The sequence below is a fragment of the Selaginella moellendorffii genome, unplaced genomic scaffold (assembly GCF_000143415.4).
Source record: "Selaginella moellendorffii unplaced genomic scaffold, v1.0 SELMOscaffold_10, whole genome shotgun sequence".
In the NCBI taxonomy this organism is placed as follows: domain Eukaryota; kingdom Viridiplantae; phylum Streptophyta; class Lycopodiopsida; order Selaginellales; family Selaginellaceae; genus Selaginella; species Selaginella moellendorffii.
The window spans coordinates 1,533,254-1,549,383 of record NW_003314271.1 but is presented as its reverse complement, the minus strand read 5'-3'; the positions used below and the strand labels follow the sequence as shown (position 1 = coordinate 1,549,383).

The following is a 16,130-nucleotide window of genomic DNA, read 5'->3' as shown; positions in this document are numbered from 1 at the left end:
CTGTTCCTTAGTCCGACTTTTATTGGTGCTCAAGTATATCACCACTAGTGTTGGCATCGGAAGGTCCGAGGAGGGGGCCTATCCTTGAGGAGTAGCAAGTCTGGAAGACATGGCTCTCCATTACAGTTCATGTGTGAACTTGTAGACGAGGTGGTGGATAGAAAAGGGCCAATAATGGAACGACTTTGGGATCTTGGGAACAGTGCAAGGTTTTCCTCATTGAGTTGAGGATGTGATCCGGATGAGCATTTGTCTCAGGAAATTGGCTTAGGTTGTTGTGGTAAACAACTAAAGTTGGGATCACGGGAAAGATAGAGACTCCAAAAAAATAAAGGAGTCACAAGATTATCCTCATATAGTTGAGGTTGGTGCTCATGAATGTGAGACCAAAGGTAATGACCGTGGAAGGTCAAATACGAAAGAGGACTCAAGTCCTTGAAATGGTAGCCGGGGCTACCTCTAATAAATGCTGGAACAACCCAAGGAGTTGGGGGTGTATTAAGTGGATGAGTTGGTATTCTCATCACATGGACAAGTAGTCCTAAGGGGCAAAGGTTGCCCCCAGTGAACAAAATCAAGTGTCGGAGTGACACTTGTGAAAATAGTCCTTTTGAGTAGGACCGGAATGCAAGATGTGTATTCCAGTGAGCTAGTGCCTCACAAGTAGGACCTTACGGGTCGGTGGATTAACCAAGTCCAAAACTGCTAGATAACTCAAGTAGAGTCAAGGGATGGTCCTAAAAAGGACTGAATGAAGCATTTGGACTGAGGTGCGTTGTACCCCACAAAGGATGGGGGGGGATCATAGGATCCAAGGATGAGAACAGAGAGTATCTCATCGATGGCAAAATGTGCCATGCTAAAGTTATGGGAAAGGTGTTCCCAGAAGAAAACAACTTTGACATAAAGTTGTGTGTGACCTTTATGGGGCAGTGCTAACAGATGGTTGGCATGAGAAAGAGCGGTGTTGGTCTTGGCAAAGACTTAGACACGAAGGGAAATGTCATAGAGGTAGGCTCGTGGAGCCGATGGTGTGGAGACACCAAATGTGCCAAGGTGTGATACCTTGAGGCTATGTTGGTGGGTTCATGAGAACCCCTTGCCAAAGGAATCCCAATGGAAATGGGAATGGCATAGCCTAAGCTGCAGAGCATGCATTTGGAGTGTGGTGACCCAGATAGTGATGGAGGTGTGAAAGCACCAAGCAATGAGTTGTAGGACTTGACAACTATGAGGCAACTAAGCAAGAGGTGCAAAATAACTGGTTAAACGGGTAGAAGGTAGCTACCCAAGACTTCTAGTATAGGGAAGTCGGATATACCCTTACGGGGGATAAGTTGCTTATATTGCGATGTAGTAAGTCAATGTCATAAAAGGAAATACTCATTGTCAAGAAAGCCATCATTGGGACACCCGAACACTCTAGAACACCAGAAGGTGGTGTTTGATGTCGCGAGGGCAATGGATAAAGCCCAAGGGACTAAGTCCCTAGCGAATGATGGATAGAAGGTGCTATCCAAATGTCCAAGGTTGCGGAGACAGGAGAGGACTGTCTACCCAAGTTGGACAAAGCCAAAAATGGAATTTTGGCAAGGCTAGTGATGGGCATGTAAAGGCCCATAAGCAACAATGTAACCCCAGTGTGTGGGATTATAAGCTGAGCATACCCGAATTGAGGAACCACTCCCAGGGCTATTGGGTAGGTTCATCCCTAAGAATACTTGCTAAGGCATGATAGAAAGTGCAAAGCTATCCTCCTGGTCTGAAGGAGAATGACCGAAGGAAAGGTGTGAAGCCAAAGGCAAGTAGTGTTGGGATGGAACTGAACCATAGAAATCAAAGGGCATATCCAACAGTGGTTATGAAAGTTGGGAGTGGAGAATCAAGAGGGTGCTCGAGGATGTTGTTGCTAGCAACCGTGATGCCATGGAGAGTCTAAAATATGGAATTGTCCATGTTAGACTATATGGCAACTATAAAGCTTGAGAAAGGGGAGGCCTTAGCAAGCTGAGGGACAGAGTTCCTTCAAGGTTCCCAAAGACGATTCTAGGTAGCGTAGTACCTAGAAAGGCCAAGTGTAAATGGTTCATAGAACGCGCGAAATCAGAGTGGCGCAGCAAAAGCGTGGTCTTGAAGCTTGCCATGAGGCAAGGTTATCAAGGTTAGGGAAGTAGTTCCCGAGTGTTCAAAGAGAGGGCTTTGAACGAAAGTCGATGGTCAAGGACTTTCACGCTTATGCAGGAACCATGTTACAATGGTCGGAGGACTTGCCAAGTGAGATTGGCACGTCGGGGGAACAAAGACCCTAGTTGAAGGTGATATCTTCAAAAAGGGTGGGCCATGGGGCCGAGCATGGAGGAGTCCATGCATGATCACAGACATGTCAAGTGAGAGGACTTGGTAGTGTGGAGGAACTAGGTTCCTAAGCTGTGATCTGTAGCGCGCTTTAAAAATAGGTTGGTGCACCGGCGTGGGGAGTCACGCCAGGCATCTTGTGTGATGCCGTCCGTAGATGCATATACGGAGGTTGGGTTCGAGTCCCGACCCTCTAGTGCTTGGGTTCGAGTCCCAAATCACTAGGGCGTGGTGATGGTTTGGAATATGAGGACACTCATATTTCGGTGGTCATGGACTCTCAGTGGGGAGACTGGTTTGGGCACACCGCCAAGCGAGGGATGCCTCAGAGTCGTGATGCATGGTTAGATTGCTTAGTGTGAAAGCTCAGCATATCTAACTTGAACGCTTTGGTGCAAGTGGCACCAAGGTCGTGGTGAGTGAGATGGGGACACCTAATCTCAGTTGCTATGAACCCTTGGCCGTAAGGGCTAGCTTGGGTGCACCGCCAAGTGTGGGGGATGCCCCCGGGGTTATAGTCAACAACTTGGAGGTCTAGAAAACCAAGTACTTCTTGGCAACTCTGTTAAGGTGCCAAGGTGAGATCACTAGGCGATCTTATGGCCAGATAAGGACAAGGTCCTTGGTTGGCTAAGGAATGAAGTTCCTGGTTCAAAATATTGAAATTGAACTGTTTAAGGTGGTGTGGCTTGGTCGTGATGACCAAGTGGGAAGAGCACCTAAGGGAAATAAACTATGTCCGTGCGATGGCATAGTGAGTCCGAGGAAAGTAGTCTCTATAAAAGACCCATGGGAGGGTCACGAAGTTGGGCCATAGATAGAGCCCATAGCAGAAGATGCTAAAGAGACGTACTAGGGGTGAACATCCTCCGGACTTGGCAAAGAAGAGTCTTTGCTATGGAACCGAAACAATACCTCAAGGAGGGAGGTAGAGATTCGATGTTGCTTGGTGCAACAATCAACGGATAGGAGCAAAAGATGAGTGGCCAAGATAGGGCCGTGGAATCCCTTGAGAGGAATCCAAGTGACAAAGTTAGGCGAGGAACACTAATGTGTTGGACGCTAACAAGTTGCGGGAAAAGAAGTGTGTTTCCAAGGAGGGATTCCGAATTGCTCTGATTTGGCGAAAGTGGAAGCTCCAAGAGAGGGAGTGGTAAGATAGCCAAATGATAGGGCGATGGACAACCCTAGCACAAAGTGTGATAAATGGAACTTAGTGCCCAAGGTGGCACGAAATAGAAGAGAGGATGATGGTGCCCTCAAGTAATGAACTTCCTAGGATAGGGAAGTGGAGTTGCACAATCTGTGCAATGCAAGGTGTTGGAGACACCTAGGAAATTGACTTCCAAAAAGTCAAAAGAGTAAAAGTTCCAAGATGCAAACATTCAATAGATGGAAATTGAGACTACTTAAGGAGTAGTGGGATTGACTTAGAGAAGGGTCTCTAAGAGGTTTAGCGAGAACTAAACCAATAAAAAGGGAGAACCATTACATGTGGTCCAATCAGTCACTAAGTTGGAGAGACTACGCTCCTTAAAGGATGGACAAGGCATGGTGAGCCTTTGATGTCAAACCATAGACAAAGATTGGCTAGGTGCCAAGGATGGAAATGGTAACACGTGTGGGTGTTACTTTATGAAACGGTTTACCGTTCGATGAGGACATCGAACTTCGTCTATGGGTGGTGGAGTTGTGAGACACAAAATCCCTAGGCCCCAAAGTGGAGCCGGAAGGGCGCCACATGGTAGTGGCCGAAGCGAGAGCCAAACGAGCGTAACACGTTTGGACCAAAAGCTCCGACTTGAGAAGTCAAGAGCGGGAGTGGAACTCCCAACGAAGTGCTCGAGGAACGAGCACAAAGTGAGCAAAAGGCGAGGCTCCAAAAAGGGACCCAAAAGGACCAACACATGACACGTGGGAGTGTCCGAGATGGAGTCCGAAGTGGAGTCCGAGGTGGACCCGAGATGGACCCGAGTTGGAGTCCGAAGTGGAGTCCGAGATGGAGTCCGAAGTGGAGTCCGAGGTGGACCCGAGATGGACCCGAGTTGGAGTCCGAAGTGGAGTCCGAGATGGAGTCTGAGGTGGACCCGAGATGGACCCAAGCTGGAGTCCGAAGTGGAGTCCGAGATGGACCCGAGATGGAGTCCGAGATGGAGTCCGAGATGGAGTCCGAGGTGGACCCGAGATGGACCCAAAATGGAGTCCAAGATGGAGTCCGAGATGGACCCGAGATGGAGTCCGAGATGGACCCGAGATGGAGTCCGAGATGGAGTCCGAGATGGACCCGAGATGGACCCGAGATGGAGTCCGAGATGGAGTCCGAGGTGGAGTCCGAGATGGAGTCCGAAGTCGAGACCGAGACCGGGACCGAGACCGAGACCGAGACCGAGATCGGGACCGAGACCGAGACCGAGGCCGAGGCCGAGACCGAGCCCGAGCCCGAGTCCGAGTCCGAACCCGAGTCCAAGTCTGAGTCCGAGTCCGAGTCCGAGTCCGAGTCCGAGTCCGGAGCCTGAGAGGGTGAAAGCCCAAAGCGTTCGTCTCCCAGACCCTGGGGGGTTTGGTGAGCTCCAAAAGTATAGTAGGGGGAGGACTGCAGTGGAGCCAGTTTGGCCAGGAAAGGCCAGTTTGGCCCAGGAAGGCCGGACCCAGTGTTGGGTGATGAGCTGCCCACTGGGAAGTCCAAGACTAGAGTGAACACAGACCGACAAGCGGGGTAGCTTGGTGAAGTGTTCAAGAGCCGGCTCTAGTTCCCCCGGGAGATCGACTGGCCGATGCTCCCAGTCCAAGTGTGAATGGCACTACCTACTTGGATACCAGGCATGGCTCAACGGAACCTCGCTCTAAGCCCATGGCTAGAGCACCTAAAGGCGAAAGGCGGGGAGAGTACCCAGGTGGCTCGCGTAAGGCCACGGTGTTCCGAAATGTTGTCCCAAAGGCCTAGACTGTGGAAAGGAAGAGGAGCAGTCCTCTGGGGTAGTGACCAAGGATACAGTCGTGTGGTGAGGAAGTCCCAGAGGACCGTGGGACTTAGTGGTCGGGCCTGTGGGCCTCGATCCAGTGGCAGTGTTGGCAAACACGGCCAGGGGCAGAAAGGGTCTTGGTAGGAACTGACAAAGGGACTTTGGGGAAGGCAATTCCCCCGGTCTGTGGGCATCCTAAGGATGCTAAGGAGTGGATCTAGGATGACCACTCGTGGACAGATGGCCCAGTCTTGGAGAGACGGGATGGTGATGCAAGTGGTATTGGACCACTAGTGCAGCAAAGGTGAAGGGGCATGGCCTTAGCGTAACGGGCCGAGATGTCAGTGGTACCTTTGGGTGTCGGTCTTGGGACCGGACACGTGGAGCACTTGGACCAGGTGCAAGCGTTGAGTGGCATGGATGCCATTCTTGGGGCTAGCAAGTCCCAAGTCCTGAATTGGACTTAAGGAGGTTGTGAGTGAAACTCCTCCAAGTGGTCGAAGGTGTGGTTAAGTGACTAAAGTAGAATGGAAAAATTAGTCGCTTACAGTTAGGAGGAGGCATTAGTGGATCTGTAGGTGGTATTAACTGCTCCTGATCCCTTTCTATGAAGCGTTTCAACCGCTACACATGCACAATCTTTGGAGGATTGGCCTATTGGATGTCATGTCGAACCTCATAAACTTGTGGTCCAACTTGCCGCAACACTCGATATGGTCCTTTCCACAACGCAAAGAGCCCCTTAGATAAACCACATACCGTAAGATGGGGAAAATGGACTAACACCAAATCATCCACTTTATATTTTGCAAGTGGACAATGATGAGAGTTGTACTGCCGTTGTTGTCCCACTTGTACACAGCCTAAGTGTTCAGTAGACTTCGCTCGGACAAGTGAAAGAATGCTCGTCAAATACTGATCCCATGACTTAGCATCGGCAGCTCATGGCAATCGCGAAGGTAAACCCAGCTCCGTTGGTAATATTGGATCATGACTATATAAAAGTTTATATGGTGAAGCACCAACAAAACCCTACACCACTGTGACATATGCATACCGATGAGACGGCAAATAACCATCCCAATCCGAATGCTGAAAGTTCACATGCTTCACAATCATCCCCTTGAATGTCCGAACGAGCCGTTCCACTATACCGTCTGATTATGGATGATAAGCACTCGTGAAAGTGTGGTGTATCCCCAACCGAGATGTCAAAACATGAAATGCCTCAGCTATAAATGCGGGACCATTATCCGAAAGAATCCACTCTAGACAAGAATGCTAGAACACCACTCGATTGAGGAGGAAGTATATAACAGCAGTTGTAGAGGCGCTAGCAAGAGTACCAACTTCCACCCAATGAGTCAAGTAGTCAGAAGCAATAATAATATACTCATTGCTAGCAATCAACTGTGGAAAAGGTCCCATAAGATCAAATGCCACCAACTCAAATGGACGAGAAATTGCAATTGACTCCAACCGTCCTTCCGTAGCCTGAGGGGGAGTATTACGAGTTTGGCACCAAACGCAGCTACGCACATACCACATCGCATCTCCGGCTAATAGAAAGACTTGCGCAACTTCTCGGTTACACAACAATGTCCCATATGCCCACATAGAATAGGAGAATCATGGTAGGCATGGAGAAACTGCAGAATAAAGATAAAAGGCACCACCAGCCGTAAATGATCATCAAGATTCGTCCCTATAAAATAAAGAAGGCCATCTTCAAGGCGATATTGAAAATGTAAATGCCGGAAAGGCAAGTCACTAGCAAGTGATGTAAGATTCTCAAACCCATCTTGAAGCCTTCGAATCTATGGCTCAATCTTTTGAGCCTCACAAACCTCATCAAGAGAAGGTAGATCTTGCTCTGCACCTTAAGGATACTGAACGTCAAGAATAGCAACCGTCAACGGCACAGAATCTTCGTCTAAAAAATCCACAGAAGCTAGAACAACAAGCTCGTTAGAAACATGAGAAAAGAATGGAGAAGGAAGAGGAGCTCGAGAAAGGGCATTAGCATCAGCCATAAAACTCCCTAGGCGATGAACAATATCAAAATCATATATTTGAAGCTTTAAAGCCCATCAAGCAGTACGACCAACCAAGTTCTTCCGCTTCAATAATGAAGTAACATCAACATGATCACCTTCAAGTAACGTCTAAGAACCATGTAAATATGGATGAAGTTTCTCGAAACCCCAAACTGCTACTAAACACTCATTCTCTGTCGTGGAGTAGTTCATTTCTGCTGGTTGTAATGTATGGCTTATATACACAATAGGATGGCGCTAACCAAGCACACTCGAGCTCTCTTGCATCAACACACCTCCAAGACCAATATCAAAAGCATCCACACGCAAAATAAAAGATCGAGTGTAGTCAAGATATGCTAAAACTTGAGGAGTCGTCAATAGCTCTTTGAGATCCCTGAACGCCCGCTCACAATCTAGGTTATGGGACTTATCTGACAAGACCAGATAAAAGATGATGTTGATGACTTTAGCAACGCTCGCAATGGTGCAGTGTGATCACAAAAAGACCGAGATACTACACTTTGCCCAAGAAGCATTGTACATCATTCACACACTTCGGAGTAAGAACATTTAGAATAACCATAAGTTTATCAAGATCAACTTGCAAACCCTCACGAAAAATATGGTACCCAAGATAAGTTGTATCTTTGGACCAAAACACGCACTTCAACCGCTTCAACTTTAAACCAACGTTACGGAGCCAATCCAACACTTTACAAACATCACAAATGTGCTCCTCCCACATCCCCTTCGAGTGGAGCAAAACATCATCAATGAAGTCAGCAGTCACTTCTGGCATATCGCAAAGAATTTCGTCCATCATCCGCTGGAAAGTTGCTGGAGTATTGTTCAAACCAAACTGCATCACCAAAAACTTATACAAACCAAATAGTGTATGAAAAGAAGTCTTAGGAATATTTTTTTTGGCCATCGGTACTTGCCAGTACCCAAAAGCAAGATCTAGCTTGGTGAACCAACGACTTTGCCCCAGAAGATTTAAGAGATCAACAGTGTGAGGAAGAGGGTACACATTCATCACTTCGTTTAACGTACTATAGTCGATGCAGAAATGAATACTCCCATCAGGCTTTGTCACAAGATAAGGTTCACATGCCCAAGGACTCCACGACTTTTGAATAACACCCTTCTCCAACATCTCCTTGACATTTGCACGTAAAATTTTGATCTCCTTGGGTGACCGACGACAAACGAAAACCTTGATTGGACGAGCATCCCCAGTTGGAATTGGATGACATGTGGCAATCTTGGCCCCAGACGATAGGTCAAATTCAAAAAGATCAGAATACTCCTTCATGAGCCGGTCCACCGCTGCGACACAAAGATCGTCAAAGGGATCAGAAAAAGGAAGAGCAGAACAAAATAAAAACATAGGAGGAAATAGTGGGGGAACAAAAGTAATGGAAACAGAGGTACAAGTAGAGGGACAAAGAGGTACAAAAGTGAAAGGAATGGATGAAACATAAGGAAGTATGATTTAGTCCCTTGGGCCTTATTTATTGCCCTTGCGACATCAAACACCACCTCCTAGTGTTCTAAAGTGTTTGGGTGTCCCAAATGATGGCCTCTTAGACAATGAACATTCCTTTTTACGACATTGACTTACTATATCACAACATAAACAATTTATTCCGCATAAGGGTATATCTAACTTCCTTATGTCATTAAGATGTCTTGGGTAGTTACCTTCTACCAGTTTAACAAATTATTTTGCACCTTTTGCTTAGTTGCCTCATAGTTGTTAAGTCCTATAACTCATTGCTGGTGCTTCCACACCTTCATCATTGTTTTGGTCACCACACTCTACCACATGCCTTCCAGCTTAGGCTATGCCATTCCCATTTCCGTTGGGATTCCCTTTGGCAAGGGGTTTTTATGAACCCACTAACATAACCTTAAGGTATCACACCTTGGCACGTTTGGTGTATCCACACCATTGGCCCCACGAGCCTATCCTTATGACACTACTTATTAGTGTTTAGGTCTTTGCCAAGACCAATATGGTTGTTCCTCATGCTAACTATCCATTAACACCGCACTATAGTGTTTGCACCCAACTCTGAGCCAAAGTTACTTTCTTCTGGGAACATCTTTCCCACAACTTTAGTATGGCATATTCTGCCATCAATGAGATACCTATTGTTTTCATACTTGGATTTTATGATCCTCCTCATACCTCATGGGGCACTATACACCTCAATCCAAATGCTTCCACCTCAGTCCAAATGCTTCAACCAATCCCTTAGGATTATTCCTTGACTCTTATTTGAGTCACCCAGCTTTTTGGACTTTATCATCCGACGACCCGTGAGGTCCTACCTTTGAGGTGCTAGCTCACTAGAATACAACTTCTTATATTCAAGTCCTACTCACAAGGACCATCTTTGCAAGTGTTACTCCGACACTTGATTTGTTCTCTTGGGGCAACCTTTTGCCCCTTAAGACCACTTGTCCATATGATGAGAATACCAACTCATCCTCTGAGTACACCCCCAACTCCTTGGGTTGTTCTAGCATTTATTAGAGGTAGCCCCTGTTACCATTTCGAGGACTTGTGTCCTTTTCTGTATTTGACCTCCCATGGTCATCAATTCCGGTTTCAAAGTTATGAGCACTAACCTCAACTATATGAGGGTAATCTTGTGACTTGTTTTAGAGTTTGCATCTTTCTTGTGATCCCAACTATAGTTGTTTACCACAACTATGTTAGCCTGTTTGCTGCATCAAACGCTCATTTAGATCACATCCTCACTCAATAAGAAAAGCCTTACACTATTCCCAAGATCCCAAAGTCATTCCATCATTGCCCCTTTTCTATCCACCACCTTGCCTACAAGTTCACACGTGAACTGTAGTGGAGAGCCATGTCTTCCCGACTTGCTACTCCTCAAGGACAAGCCCATCCTAGGACCTTCCGATGCCAACACTAGTGGTGATATATTTCAGCACCAATAAAAGTTAGATTAAAGAACAGCTCCGATACCAAGTTGTAAGTGATTAATTTTTCCATTCTACTTTAACCACTTAACCACACATTCGACCACTTGGAGGAGTCTTACTCACAACCTCCATAAGTTCTATTTCGGATTTGGGCTTGCTAGCCCCGAGAATGGCATCCCCGCCACTCAACCTTTGCACTTGGTCCAAGTGCTCCACATGTCTGATCCCTTGACCGACACTCAAAGGTACCACTGACATAGCAGCCTGTTACGCTAAAGCCATGCCCAATCACCTTTGCCGCACTAGTGGTCCAATACCACTTGCATCACAGTCCTGCCCCTCCAAGACTGGGCCAACCATCCATGAGTGGTCATCACAGATCCACTCTTTAGAATCCTTCGGATGCCCACCGACATGGAAAACAGCCTTCCCCACTATCCCTCTTTTAGTCCCAACCAAGTCCCGTCCTACCCATGGCCGTGTTCACCAACACTGCCACTAGATCAAGGCCCACAGGCCCGACCACTAAGTCCCAATGCCCTTTGGGACTTCCTCACCATGTGACTATGTACTTTGTCACTATGCCAAAGGTTTGCTCCTCTTCCTTTCCACAGTTTGGGACTTTAGGGCAACATTTCGGAACACCGTGGCCTTATGCGAGCCACTTGGGTACTCTCCTGGCCTTCCGCCTTTATGTGCTTTAGCCATGGGCTTAGAGCGAGGTTCTGTTGAGCCACGCCTGGTATCCAAGTAGGTAGTGCCACCCATACTTGGACTGGGAGCATCGGCCAGTCAATCTCCCGGGGGAACTAGAGCCGGCTCTTGAAAACTTCACCAAGCTACCCTACTTGTCGATTTGTGTTCACTCTAGCTTTAGACTTCTCAATGGGCAGCTCATCACCCAACAATGGGTACAACCTTCCTGGGCCAAACTGGCCTTTCCTGGCTAAACTGGCTCTACTGTAGTCCTCCCCTTTACTATACTTTTGGAGCTCACCAAACCCCCTAGGGATTGGGAGACGAACGCTTTGGGCTTTCACCCTCTCAAACTCGAACTCGGATTCGGACTCGGACTCGGCCTCGGCCTCGGTCTCGGTCTCAGTTCCGGTCTCAATCTCGGTCTCGGTCCCGGTCTCAGTCTTGGTCTCGGTCCTGGTCTCAGTCTCGACCTCAGACTCCATCTTGGGTCCATCTCGGACTGCATCTCGGGTCCTTCTCGGACTCCATCTCGGATTCCATCTCGGGTCCATCTCGGACTCCATTTTGGTCCATCTCGGACTTCATCTCGGGTCCATCTCGGGTCCTTCTTGGACTCCATCTCGGACTCCATCTCAGACTCCTTCTCGGGTCCACCTCGGACTCTATGTTGGACACTTCCACATGTCATGTGTTGGTCCTTTTGGGTCCCTTTTTGGAGCCTCACTTATTGCTCGCTTCATGCTCGTTCCTTGAGCACTCCGTTGGGAGTTCCACTCTTGCTCTCGACCTTTCAAATCGGAGCCTTTTAGTCCAAATGTGTTACGCTCGTTTGGCTTTTGCTTCGGCCACTACCACGTGGCACCCTTTCGGCTTCACTTTGGGGCTTAGGGATTTGTGTCTCACACAACTGCTGCTCTAGAGTTAAATGAGGAGTTGTTGATCTGCCATGAAGAGAAACGGAAAAAAAAGAGCAAAAGAAGAAAAATGACAAAAAGCTAAAAGGAAATGGTAGATCTAAATAATGCAAAAAGCTAAATCTAAACTAAAATCTTGAAAGAGAAGAATAAAAGAAAGGAAATGGAAAAAATTAGATCTAGATGATGCAAAAGCTAGATTTAAACCAAAATCCCAAATTTAACCACTCCTTAAGGACAATTAAAAATGCCTCTCATCTCCACCAATGTGAGTGATTGGAATATGAAAAGGGAATACAGAAAAGATGCATATTAATTAGCCCAAAAATTTTATATATAGAAGTGAGTGGTTTAAATTAAAACCAATCCGACAGCTACCAAAATCCCACTATGCTAATATTAATATACAGCATCGTAGCCGTACACTTAGCCCTCACAATAGTAATTTAGAGCTTTTAATTTGATTAAATAATGTTGAAAGTTTATTGCCAAAAAAAAAGATTGGTCAACTGGGTACATGCAATTAAAGACTTTCCAGAAGACACTGCATTTGAGAGTGACAAAAGTTTCTTCGTCTACTTCACCAACTCAGGCTTCTTCTCGCAGCTTCTCTGTGGCCAGTTGTTCCAGGGCCGACCTTGGTCTGTGCTCTGCCAACGATGCTTTGGTTTTTGAGAGCTCCGACGATCATTCGCAGAGACGCTCTACAAAGAGCCGCTCTGTAAACGGCTTGAAACCAGAGAAACCTCTCTCGGTGAAAAGGCCGTGAACTTCGCTTGAATAGTCGTAAGTTTTCAGCAGGCAGGCCTCTCGTGCTGCGCAAGGAAAGAAAAGAAATTATTTAAAGATGTTTGCTTTGTCTAGCAAAACCAATTGTCAGATTGCTGAAAGCTGCCTATTCCCAGCGAGTGGTCCGCTCCACCCAAGAAACCAGCTCTTCTCTGTGGCTTTCCAACCACTTGAGATTTGGAGAGCTGGCCCGAATCTCGAGTGGTTGGAAAGCCACAGAGAACCAAAACATAGCTAGCTCAAAAGAAAAAAAATACCAAACAAAGACTTCCAGCTTTGCAGAGAGAGACGACCTTACCGCACTTTCCATCGAGTCGTAGGGCTTTAGACTCCACAGCGACCATACGGCCGCCATGGACGATGAAATTCACGAGGATGGCCACGCTGCTTGGGAGCTAACGTCCTCGTCCTCCTCGCGGCTCTCTGTGAATCAAAGAAACTTTCTTCTTTAGCGAAAAAAAAGAGATGGCCGCGCCCTGGAAACTACGCAGCGCCATCGCTGTTACGCGCTACGAGAAAAGCGCAAAAAAAAAAGTTAATGGCGATTCCTTCTCTTTAGGGCTCCAGGGATGGCGACGCAGCTGCTCAAGCAAAAGCTCTTGGGACGGGGATTTGGGGTCAAGTTCTAGACAATTTTGGCAGTATGATGGCTTCTACGGCGTTGCGGACGCAGGCTAGACCACAGGATCCAGCAGGTTTGCAGGTCAGGTGTGAGTGAATATGCAGCCATCAATGCCATTGTCCGCGAGAGGCCATCGTACCTCAGCCATGACGTTCTACGAAGGTATTTGGAACGACGACCTCACTTTGTTAACGTTCGCCTTTGCGTCGACAGCTACAAGAGGAGACCAACGTCGATCGAAGCAGTCCAGGAAGAGGCAAGAACAGCAGGACTGTTTAGCCCGCCTCTGATTAAGTACATCAGGGCCAAGCCCAGCATACCCCGCGAGATTCGAGGGCCCGGGATCGAGAAAGTTTTGGCAAGAGGTGGTCTCTTGGGTGGAGCGGGACTTGTTGGATCGCTGAAGATGCAGGCGCGGCTGGTGTTTGATGCGCGGATGCTGGCGCACGAGTGGCAGGCACTGCTCGGTTTCGGGTGCTTCTCGTAGGAATCGCTGGTGGACAAGGATCCGAGCACACCAGATGTTGTTTTCGACGAACACTATGGCCCTTTTGTTCAGGAGAAGTACGACGAGCTGGTCGAGGACCTGGAAGCGGGAAAGATGATCGTGGCGTGTGGTGGCTTCAACAAGCTTTCCGCTTGGCTGGGGAATGTGTGCGTGGATCTCTTCAACTTTCAGGTGGGGGGCGTGGAGGAGCTCATCAAGCAGTATGGTGAGCTCAGGTTCAAGGTGAATCTCAAGAGAAGACGAGCTCATGATTGCGAGTAAGGCGAGAGCAATTCGTCTTGGATGAGGGAATTCTTCAATTTTGTGCCACCCTCGCATACAAGAGCCCTAATCGTGATCTTTGGGGCAATTCAAATTTTCGCGCCAAAACTCAGCTTTTTAGAGCATTTTGATAATTTACACCAGTGTTGTTAATTTGGAGCGTAGTATCCCCCAGTTCCATTCTGGCCGGGCTGTGGAGCGGGAATTCCATACTGTGCGCCAGCGTACTGCGGGGTATACTGCGACGCCATGGTCGCGATTCCAGCGTACGCAGCCGAGTAAGCTGGCACGGCGGTGTGCGGACTGAAGCCCAAGATGGTCCCCGGCGGCGGTGGCCTCGCGTAAGCTGGGATGTTTGGATTCACTACGTTGTAGCCGGGCTGTGCTTGCGGACCTTGGCTCGGGGCCGATACCTGTGGAGCTTTCTCTTTTTGGCCCTCGGCCGCCAGCTTGACGATAACATGGCGTCCCTGGAGAGAGGAGAGAAAAGTTCGCTCACGCTAGAAAGGACAAGAAAGCTGTGACTTACTTCGATCGTCTTGTTGGGATCGTCGATGGCGTTCCTTGCTGCTTCCACGGTTTTGTAAGTGACGAAGGCGAAGCCCCTGGAAAACAAAGCCGTGCTCGTAAGTTTGGAATGAGGAAATCGACTGGGAAGTAGTGTTTCACCTTGATTTGTTGGTGTTCTTGTCGTAGGCCACAGCGCCCTCCTCTATCTCGCCGTATTTCGAGAAGATGTTTAACAACGTCTCGTTTGAGGTCTCGTATGATAAGCCCCCGATGTAGAGTTTCCTTTGCGCTTGATCGTTGGTGCCTCCGCTTCCTGAGGTTCCCACTGAGGCCAAGTTACAAACCGTAATCCTTCCCTGCGGAGATCGATCAACGAGTGTAAATGCCTCGGCAAAGAGAATATAAAAACTTACATCGATCGTTTTGCTGGGTTCTTTCAAGGCTCTCTGTGCCGAGTCCATATGCTTGAACGTGATAAATCCAAATCCTCTCGACTTGCCAGTGGCCTTGTCGATGATCACAGCTCCTTCCTCAATCTCCCCGAATTGCTCGAAAGCCTGCAAAGCATCCAGCAAGAGCATCAGGCATCCAGCGAGAGAAGCAAAGAAACTTTAAAGACTATGGCACGACCAAGAACACCAAGTTCATGTTCAAGCCAGCCACCAACCCATGCATGAAAAAACACTCACTTCACGCAGATCCTGTGAAGTAGTCTCCCAAGCCAGCCCACGCACAAAGAGCTTCCGATGAGCAGGATCTTTGCTCGCAACTTCTCTAATATCATCTGCAACCGCAGAGTATTGAGAACCTCTGCAGATACAAAAACCCACAAGGACAAGCATTCCCAGTCAATCCATCCAGAAAAATCCAGGATGAAAAAAAGAAGAATGAGGAGCAAATCAAACACAAATACTCCACCAATGTCCTTCGAAACAAGAAAAAACCAGTCCACAAGTAAAACCATAACACCATCGCTGCCCTCTCTTTGCGGAATTCGGATCCAAATCGAAGCACAAAGGTGGAGTACCGGTATGATCTGAGAGAAAAGAAAGAGAAAGAAACGAGCGAGAGAGAGAAGAGAGGCCTTACGCGTCGGTGAGAAGTGCCACAAGCTGCTCCTTGCTCAAGGGCTCCAGCAATCGCTTCAAATCGTCCCGAGACAAGCGCAGCGGCACCGGCGCCTCGTATCCCTCCATTGGCGCATCGTGAAGATCCGACTCCTCCTTGATCTTGCGCTTCTTGGAATCCTCTTGGTGCTCCATTGCCCAAGAACCCTAAACCTAAAAACCTGAAACAAAATAACAAATAGAAGGGGATTTTTAAATTTAGGATAGATCGAAGAACACTTTCTCAGCTCGCGTAGTAGATGCTCGATTGCCGCTGCTGCATCTCCTCCACGAAGAAATCCATCTCCCGGGAGTCCGCCATGGATTTCACCGCGTACTGGAGCATGCTGGAGAGCTCGCTGAGATTATTCTCGGCCCGGGCCACCATCGCCATCCACTGCTGGTA

The 16,130-nt window shown here is 47.9% G+C and overlaps 1 protein-coding gene across 1 annotated transcript; it reads right to left on the bottom strand.

The window, feature by feature from the left end:
- Positions 1-14,202: 14,202 nt before the first annotated feature.
- On the bottom strand, positions 14,203-15,892 carry LOC9650276 (UBP1-associated protein 2C). The gene is made up of 6 exons (XM_002968134.2): positions 15,708-15,892; positions 15,308-15,428; positions 15,032-15,175; positions 14,778-14,974; positions 14,638-14,713; positions 14,203-14,578 (listed from the first exon to the last, which is right to left on the bottom strand). Exons 1-6 carry the CDS (start codon positions 15,878-15,880, stop codon positions 14,258-14,260), a joined length of 1,032 nt encoding a protein of 343 aa, XP_002968180.2. The 5' UTR covers positions 15,881-15,892; the 3' UTR covers positions 14,203-14,257.
- Between the last annotated feature and the right edge of the window lie 238 nt (positions 15,893-16,130).

What these genes read in the sequence shown, in the direction of transcription:
- LOC9650276 (XM_002968134.2), bottom strand. Translation starts at nt 15,880, where the DNA reads ATGGAGCACCAAGAGGATTCCAAGAAGCGCAAGATCAAGGAGGAGTCG. An exon ending in CTTCACAGGATCTGCGTGAA is followed by an intron (nt 15,176 to 15,307) that starts GTGAGTGTTTTT and finishes GATGCTTTGCAG; the next exon opens with GCTTTCGAGCAATTCGGGGA. An exon ending in AACCCAGCAAAACGATCGAT is followed by an intron (nt 14,975 to 15,031) that starts GTAAGTTTTTAT and finishes CGATCTCCGCAG; the next exon opens with GGAAGGATTACGGTTTGTAA.